General features: G+C 52.1%; 1 protein-coding gene across 1 annotated transcript; it reads right to left on the bottom strand.

Annotated features, from left to right (window-relative positions):
- Positions 1–6320: 6320 nt before the first annotated feature.
- On the bottom strand, positions 6321–7857 carry LOC137836844 (uncharacterized). Its single transcript, XM_068645609.1, has 2 exons — positions 6421–7857; positions 6321–6332 (listed from the first exon to the last, which is right to left on the bottom strand). The coding sequence occupies exons 1-2, from the start codon at positions 7855–7857 to the stop codon at positions 6321–6323; spliced, it is 1449 nt and encodes a 482-aa protein (XP_068501710.1).
- Positions 7858–9679: the final 1822 nt, after the last annotated feature.

Genomic DNA, 9679 nt, shown 5'->3' with positions numbered 1-9679 from the left:
AATATAACTCGGCCCTTCTCATCAAACACGAGTTTGATGTGGTGTCTCTGAAAAAGTACATAGGTAGGCTCTTCTTCTTGCACCTCTTAGAATACTTGCACACTCTCATGCATAATTGCATAACATTTTATCCACTTGCATAATTATGCCATCTAACTCTTCTTTTTACCCTTGATGTAGACATGACTTCAGGGAAAGATAGGAGGAGGGCACTACTGGAGCTTGCCCGGGCCAGGGGTGCCAAGGGGACTGGTTCTTCCTCCTCTACCACCGAGCCCATCGCGGCTCCACCTCTCTCGGTCGCGCCAGCTGAAGGCCCCGAGCCAGAGAAGAAGAGAAGAAGGCTAGCAAAGGCCTTTCCCGCAACTGTTACGGCCGCTGCTGCTCCTACCCCCTCAACCGAAGAGGAGAGTTCTGGCTCTCCTCTTATACATCGCAAGAGGAAACACCAAGAGGTTGGGGGGGCTTCATCCCTTAGGCCTGGGGAAATCGAAGTGGTGCAGATCGAGGAGGGTTCACCCCCACCTCCTCCTACTCAACCTGCCCCAGCACCAACTTCCTCCCCCTCCCCTCAGCGTCTACCATCTCCAACGCCCCAACTTCCGTCTCCAGCATCACTTCCACCCCCACCCCCAGCGGGCCAAGCTATTGGTCAACCCACTCCACCTGCTGGGAGTGATTCTGCCCACTCGGGGGGTTTCCCAAGACTTCCTGCATCACCACCGCCAACCTCTGCTGCTACTGCTGAAGGTGGTGAGGCCTGCTCGCAGCCAAGCAGCTCTGGTGCTAGCAATAAAAACTTCAGTCGAGTCATTGCCTTGGTTCGACATTTCATACGCAGCCGGGAGCTTCTCGAATGGAGTGGGCAAGAGGTGGACATGCACTTGGCCAAGCAGATAGTGCTTTCCCTAGAGTTTTCCACCCAGCACCGCAAGCAACTGGTCCTGGAGAAGAGGGTCAAGGAGCTTGAGCACGACAAGGAGTCACTGCAGAGTGACTTTGAGGCTGCCCAAGGGTCCGTAGCCCTGATGAGGGATATGGTGGAAAAATCCAGGAAAGAGTACCTATCGCAGGTCTAGGAGACCATCAAGACTGAGATCTTGATGGGGCAAGTTGTCAATACTCTGGATAGCGAAGTGGTGGAGCTGAGGAGCAAGGTAATCAACCTGGAGGCTGAGACTTCCTCCCTACGCCAACTGAACTCACAACTAGCGGGGGATCTCAAGTCTACCAAGGAGGAGGCCACTGATGGGGGAAGAAACTTGAGAAGGCAGTGAGCGAGCTTTCTGCAGTGAAGGTCGAGCTTGCCAAAGCAAAGGGCAAATTGGAAGAAGCTGCCTCTTCCATTGCTTCCCTCACCACTGAGAAGAACGCCTTGGAGACTTCAAAGCAAGAGCTCGAAGCTGAGAACGCCGAACTTATGAACGTGGGTGCTGACGCCCTTGTTGATGGGTTCGAGCTGGCATTCGAGCAAATTCGTTGCGTTCTTCCAGATTTGGACCTTACGCAGTTCAGCATCTACCACCAAGTGGTAGATGGAAAGCTCATTCCTCCTTCTTGAGTTTTCTTCTTGTAATTTCATATTTCTGCACAATTCTTGTACTTGAAACTTGTATAGACCTTGGTGTGAATATATACTTGCTTCAGTTATATGTTTCTTCTCTCGTATCTTCTTAAGCTTCATCTTTCTTTTTGCACACAACTAACTGTTAACTAGCTTAGGTTAAGCGCGATCTGTACTCTTTGATCTTGGCCTCTACCTTGATCACGACTAACAACTCTCTTAGCTTTGTCTTTAACAGTTCTTATGCACAGCTTCGTACTAGATGACTGACTAGGCATAGTCTGTATGCTTCGGCTTGTTGTGTAAGAACTTGTTTGGAAAAGCTTCCTCCGACAAGGCACTACCCACTAGCATATCCACCAACAACTCATCAGTCATCGTTCTTCGATCTTCACCTTGCTTTTCTGTCGCTCTAGCGCTAAGTGCATAGAGGATTTTGACATCAATCGTCAGAGGTGATGCCTTGTTTTGGGGGAAGAAGAGTGTTTCTCGATAGCCCCTCTTACCTTCCCCAAGGTCATCAACCTTGGGCGGATCGGGTCGTTCTTTCCCTGCCTCACTCTTGGGGTGAGAAGGGTTTAAACTAAGAGCTTTACTGGGCCAACATTGGTATATGCCAAGTGGGTAAGGACGTTTGTCGAAATCCTTCCTTTCCCTCTCTTGGTCTTACTAGCACCCCTGACTTTTCAAACCCTAGTCGCCTGCACTCACGCCTGGGGTGAGGAGGACTTAGATTAGCGCTCATACTCGCGCCTAGGGCGAATAAGGCCTAACCGATCACCTGCACTCGCACCTGGGGCGAGGAGGATTTTAACTTGAAACTCTCGCACACTTGATATGCTGATAATCTTTTCATTGGGTGGCCTCGTTAAAAACCCTCCTTAGGGAAAAGAGTGCCCCCTTATCTGTTCAACTGTTTTCAGTATATACACTGAGTGTGTCTTTAGCGCGAGAACGCAACTACTTTACAACTTAACTGAAATAAAATTTCAAGTGGGTGGCGTTCCACGTTCTGGGGATTCTCCTCCCTCCAAAGTTTCCAGCCGATAAGCTCCATTCTCCAATGCCTCAACCACTCTGTATGGACCTGTCCACTTTGGAGACAACTTGTTTTCCATCTCATTCTGATGCGCCTTTCTCATCACCAGATCACCTTCCTGGAAACGCCTGAGCCTCACCTTGGAGTTGTGCCTCCGTTCTACTCTTCTCTTGACGGCTTCAGCACTAACTCTGGCTTCTTCTCGCACTTCGTCCAGTAGGTCGAGATTCACCTTTCGTTCTTCGTTGGATTCTTCGGCAATGAAATTCAAAAACCTGGGGGAGCTCTCCTGTATCTCCACGGGAATCATGGCATCTATCCCGTAGACAAGGCTAAAGGGTGTCTCATGGGTGCTGGACTGTGGAGTGGTATGGTAGGACCATACGATTCTGGGGACCTCCTCTGCCCAGTTTCCTTTAGCTTTCTCTAGTCTTCGCTTCAGCCCCCTGAGCAGTACTCAGTTGGCTGACTCCACCTGCCCATTGGTTTGTGGGTGTTCTTCCGAGGCGAAAACCTGTTGTATCTTTAACTCCTCGCACATCTTCCTTAGCTGATGACTTGTGAACTGGGTGCCATTGTCGGAGACCAGCCTCTTGGGTACTCTGAAACGACAGACAATGTTCTTCCAGACAAAGTGCTCGACTTTTTGTGCGGTGATGTGCGCGACTGGTTCTGCCTCCACCCACTTGGTGAAATACTCGATGGCCACGATGAGGAACTTCATCTGCCTTATCGCCAGGGGAAAAGGTCCTAGGATGCCGATTTCCCATGTGTGAAATGGCCACGGGCTATGGATGGACTTCAACTCCTCGGGAGGTGCCTTATGCCAGTCTGCGTGAAGTTGACACTGTTTGCAACGCTGAGCATACCTCACGCAGTCTTCCTTCAGCGTTGGCCAGTAGTACCCCACGCGGAGGATCCTACTTGCAAAAGCGCGACCACCTACATGACTTCCGCATACCCCCTCGTGTAGCTCTGACATAAGTCTAGTGCATTGCTCGCCATACACGCAGATCTGCACAGGATGAGAAAACCCAAATCTAAACAGGTTCCCATCAATCAAAGTAAACTTACTCGAGCTCCTCTTTATTCTTTTTGCCTCTGTCGGGTCAAGTGGGAGTGCGCCATCTTCTAAGTACAACTGGTACGGTGTTATCCACGTGTCGGGCTCCCTAATAGCGCAGACTTCCATCGCCTCATCGGTCTTTGCCGGTCGCGCTCTAACCCTCGGCGCTTTCAACGTCTCTTGAGTCAGTGCACGATGACTGATCATTAGACACTCCATCGATTTGTACACTTGAAGTACCTGGTTGTCTGACACGAACGCTCGCGGTACCTTCAAGGTCTCCTGAATGACGGTCCTCTGTTTTCCCCCCTTGCCTGAGCTGGCCAGCTTGGCAAGCAGGTCTGCTCTGACATTTTGCTCCCTTGGCACATGAACTAGTTCAAACTCGGTGAAGGACGTTTTCAGGAGCTGTACGTATCCCAGGTAAGCTGCCACCTGGAGATTTTTCGCCTGGAACTCCTCTGTAACTTGCTCGGTGACTAGCAAAGAGTCACTCTTAGCAACCAGACTTCTTGCTCCCATTTCTCTTGCTAGCAACATTCCTGCGATCAGGGCTTCATACTCCGCCTGATTGTTGTTAGCCTTGAAGGCAAAGCGGAGGGACTGCTCGATCAGCACTCCGATCGGGCCTTCCAAAATGACCCTAGCGCCGCTCCCCTGCTGATTGGAGGAGCCATCCACTGATAATACCCATCGGAAGTCTAAACCTTCTGAAGGTGTCGCGACCGACGACAGCTTGACCACAAAGTCGGCGAACACCTGCCCCTTTATCGGTCCTCGGGGCTCGTACTGAATGTCGAACTCTGACAATTCCACCGCCCACTTGACCATCCTTCCCGCCACGTCTGGTTTCTTTAGCAGCTTTTGGATGGGCAAATCTGTCATTACCACTACTGTGAAGCTGTGGAAATAATGTCTGAGTCTTCTCGCTGAAAATACCACCGCCAGGGCAGCCTTCTCGAGGGCTTGGTACCTTGTTTCAGGGCCTTGCAGTACCTTACTCACAAAGTACACAGGCTTCTGAACCTGATCTTGCTCTTGCACCAGGACTGAACTGACTGCTCTCTCCGTCACAGCAAAGTATAGACGAAGAGGGGTGCCCACTTGTGGTTTACGCAAGACTGGTGGGCTTGCCAGGTACTCCTTCAACTTGATGAAGGCCTCCTCGCACTCCTGTGTCCAAAGGAATCTGTTGTTGCGCTTAAGACACTGGAAGTACGGATGACCTTTCTCCCCTCCAGCGGACATAAACCGGGATAATGCTGCCAACCGACCGGTGAGTTGCTGCACCTCCTTCACCGTCGTTGGACTCCTCATCGCCACGATTGCTGCGCACTTCTCTGGATTAGCTTCGACTCCACGCTCTGTCAGGAGGAAACCCAAGAACTTCCCAGCCTCCATGCCAAAAATACATTTCTCAGGGTTGAGCTTCAACCTGTACTTGGCGATGGTGGTGAATAATTCCTCCAGATCGGCCACATGATGCTCCTTCTCTCGGGATGTGACCACCATGTCATCTACATATGCATGCACGTTCCTTCCAAGCATGGGCGAGAGCACCCTATCCATAAGTCGCTGGTAGGTAGCCCCCGCATTCTTTAGCCCGAACGGCATTACCTTGTGGCAGTAGCAAGACCGTTCAGTCATGAATGCGGTCTTGCATTCATCCCTGGGGTGCATCATGATCTGGTTGTATCTTGAGAATGCATCCAAGAATCTGAGTAGCTTCCCCCCTGATGCGCTATCCACTAGAGCGTCTATACTGGGTAGAGGGTAAGAATCTTTGGGGCATGCCTTGTTGAGGTCAATGAAGTCCACGCACATCCTCCACTTGCCGTTTGGCTTCTACACCAGTACCACATTCGCTAGCCACTCAGGGTATTGGATCTCCCTGATGTGCCCTGCGGCAAGGAGCTTTTTCGCTTCGTCGTGGATCACTTTCCTCCTTTCTTCGTTGAATTTCCTTCGCCTCTGACGCACAGGTCGAACTTTAGGATCCATCGACAGGCGATGGCAAAGGAAGTCAGGGTCGATTCCTGGCATGTCAGATGCTGACCATGCGAACGCGCCCATGTGCTTCTCTATCACCCCGGCGATCAGCCTTCGTTCTTCTTCGCCGAGCGATCCTCCCAACTTGAACCTTTTCCCCCTTATATCTACTTCTACCCACCCCTCAGCTGGGTGGGGTCTTCTCTCGCTGGCGATGACCGCCCTCGCGATCCCTGACTCGCGAGGAGTGATCATGCCCTCCTCCTCCGCTTCCACCTGAGCTACCTGGGAGCCCCCCAGCGTAGCATCCTCCATCTCCTGATCGCCACGCGTTCCCCTAACCACCGATCGCTCTTCGAGCACACCTGGTGGTGGTGTTGAGATGACATGGCATATGCTCCTCTTCTGCCTGAGGCTGTTCTCATAACAGCGTCTAGCCTCAGCCTGATCTGACTTGATGGTTATTACGGTCCCCTCCATCGACGGCAGCTTCAGCTTCATATGCCTCGTCGATGGCACTACACCTAACCTATTGAGTGTTGGCCTTCCCAGCAAGATGTTGTACGCAGAAGGGGCATTCACCACCAAGTACTTTATCTTTTCGGTGCGGGCTGTTGTTCCATCGGTGAACGTCGTCCTCAGCTCAATGTACCCCCGTACCTCTACCTGATCCCCTGCAAAGCCGTAAAGACACCCGGTATACGGCCTTAGATGATCGGGGGACAGCCAGAACATGACGTCTGCCGAGCTCCCTTGGTCTACGAGCACTCTGTGCACTCGCCTTCCTGCTGTGACGAGGGAGATGACCACAGGATCGTTGTCGTGCGGTACAACGTCCTGTAGATCAGCTTTCTTGAAAGTGATGTCTACCTCGGGGAAATGGCCCTCGTCTACCGAGTCCACGGCCATAACCGATCGAGCATACCTTCTTCTTTGTGATGCGGTGCACCCCCCGCCGGAGAAGCCTCCTGCAATCGTTTGCACCTCCCCGTGCACAGGGATTTCATGCTGTTGTTCTCCTGCCTGGGCCCCCGATGCGCGATCACCCTGCGCCTCCCGCAGGTAATCTGCCAGGAACCCAGACTTTACCAACTCCGCCAGCTGGTGTCCCAACGCCAAGCAGGAGTGGAGTGTGTGGCCAAAGGCTTCGTGAAACTCACACCACTCGTTCTTCTTCCTCCCAAGTACCTTATCTGTCTTCTCTAGTACTCGGAGTCTTGCAGCTATGGCAGGAAGGGCGATCAGATCCGCCAACTCTACCATGAAATCGTATCTTAGGGGTGCATTATTCTCCCTTGCACGCCCCTTGCCCTGGTCCTTCCTGGGTGCATAAGGACGAGGTTTCCCCTGCACCTTCTTTCCCTCCTTTGCCTCATGCACCCTCGCTTGCTGTTGTTGCTTCCCCTGTCCTCCACGCGGCTTCGGTGGTGCAGCACTTCCTCTTTTCTCAGAAACCTCTGTCTCTGCCACTATGTGCGCCACCGCGCGTCGCCGGATCTCCGCAAAGGTGCTAGGATGGCTCCTGATGAGCGACTCACTGAAGGGACCAGGCAGCACTCCCTTCTTAAACGCATGCATCAGCATATCCTCGTCCTTGCTGGGCAATCTAACCACTTGTGCTCCGAAGCGGTTGAGGTAGTCTTTCAGCGACTCACCTTGATATTGGCGTACATCGAACAGATCGTACGACACCACTGAAGGTGCTCTGTTAACGATGTACTGCTCAGTGAAAAGCTTCGAAAACTGATGGAAGGACGTGATATGACCCTCTGGCAGACTCACAAACCATTCCATGGCGATTCCACTCAGTGTACTCATGAACATCTTGCAGTACATGGCATCTGAGCCCCCAGACAGCATCATCTGAGTGTGGAACGCCGTCAGATGCGCTTCTGGATCTTCTACCCTCGTGAACGACGCCTTCACTCCCACCAGGTTGGGAGGCACCACGGTTGTCGTGATTTCAGGGGAGAACGGCATAGGGAACGCTCTCGGAGGCGATGGTGGCATCGACATCCTTTCTTCAACTGCGCGTTCCTTCTGCGCCTGTAACGTCCTTCTCAGCTCCTCATTAACGCGATTCTGCTCATCATTCCTGCTCTGTGATGCAGCCAACTCCGCTTGCATCTTCTCTTGTTCAGCTCTCGACGCTGCGACATTGTCCTGCAGCGCACGCATCATCTCCAGGACCTGCGCCATTGTCACAACTCCTTCCTCAGCAGATGGCGCAGGTGATGTTTGTCTAGTTCTCCTCATTTTCTCAGCAAAAAACTCAGCAAAAACTTTGAGAAACTTCAGAAACTTTGGTGTGGATGGGACCACGATTCACAGGGCCCCACGGTGGGCGCCAAATGATCCTGTCGCCAACTCAAGCGTGGAGGAATTGCTTTGTCGCTTCCTTACCCCGCCTATGCAACTGTGCTATCCGCAAGAATGCTCTTAGAACCTTCTCCGGGAACTTCAAACGCAACCTGCAAAACACACAGACGGCGCCTCTAGTGGCCGTTTGCACTCCGACGCTCAAGTTAGGTCACAGAACCACCAACAAAAATGTCACTGAATCTCTTTCTGATTCTCTTTTTTTCTCTCTCTCTCTGTGTCTGTGCCTAACAGAATTCTGTTACGCTATCCTCTGCGTGTTTCAGAATTCTGTTACGCTATTGTGCGAAAACGTACCACCATGAGTAAAAACGTGGGTGTGTGTGTACCTTTCACGACGCGGAGTGCACTTTTATCTTGGTCGCGCCTCTCTCAGATGGTGACACGTGGAGGCATGCAACTCACATCTAACCGTACACGTGCCATTACCTGAAGGGCTCTAGCGCATCTCTTTGTGCGCCTAAGTTATTCCCTTGCGGAGTAACTTAGCGTGTCTCTTCCATCTGGGTGAATCGCACACTCCCAGGAGAACGCCAGGTGTGGCTGGACTAGGCACACTCACCAAGCATTGCTCTCTGCATAAACGATTCCCCCTTCACGATGTCATGCACGTAATGGGTTAAGAGAGTCACCAATCACTGACCGGTTTACTAACTCCCTCAGGCCACTCTCGTGCACGATTCTACCGGCGAGCAGCTCCTCTTTCTCTGAGATATGATCATGCGAGGTCCATGCGTAACGCTCTCGCTGGGAATCTCAGTCCCAGTTTAACTGCGTGTAACACGAAACCCCGATGACCATGCACCCGATGACTGATCGGTGCTCTATTGCTTCTCGCGTTCTCCCCCCAGGTGTTTATCTTGGAACTGATCTGTCGGTGGCCACTCGGTTACTGACCACCGATCACCGTTCTGGGTGATCTCCTCCCTGATTTCTCTGCCACCTGATCCACGTGTCACCCTGCGAGTGGTCCACGTGGTTATCTGCTGCTAACGTCATCGACTACCGATGACCGACCGGATCACTACCCTTAATGGGGCTTCATGTAGCATGTACAAGTTCCTTTCTCTACCATCCGTAGATTGACCCAAATGTGCGTGTAGATGCTTGGCCATGGACCTAGTGATAGGTCCTAGACGGTCTAGTCTTCCTCCTAGACGCTCCCTTCCTAGACACCCTTTATCTTGAGGTAGACGCTCCTCACCTTGTGCTAGACGCTCCCCACTTGGCTCTAGACGTTCTAGACTTGGATTTTGTTCGTCATGGGGTGGTGAACTTGGCCCTCCTCCATCACCATGGACCCCAAAGTCCGACCTGTCCGCCAGAGAAGGCGAAAATTCAACAAAGAAAAGCGCCAGGTCATACGAGAAGAGACAGAGAAGCTACTAAAGGCTGGCCACATCAGGGAAATCCAATACCCTGAGTGGCGAGCCAACGTGGTACTAGTGAAGAAGGCCAGCGCAAAATGGAGGATGTGTGTTGATTTCACGGACCTCAACAAGGCCTGTCCAAAGGATTCTTACCCGCTGCCCAACATTGATGCTTTGGTGGACAACGCTTTCGGATGCAGGTTACTCAGCTTCCTAGATGCCTTTTCTGGTTACAACCAGATCATGATGCTCCCCAGGGATGAATGCAAGAC

This window comes from Phaseolus vulgaris, chromosome 11 (assembly GCF_000499845.2).
Source record: "Phaseolus vulgaris cultivar G19833 chromosome 11, P. vulgaris v2.0, whole genome shotgun sequence".
NCBI classification, from domain to species: Eukaryota; Viridiplantae; Streptophyta; class Magnoliopsida; order Fabales; family Fabaceae; genus Phaseolus; species Phaseolus vulgaris.
Note: the sequence above shows the minus strand (reverse complement) of the source record. Positions and strands in the feature narration are given on the sequence as shown.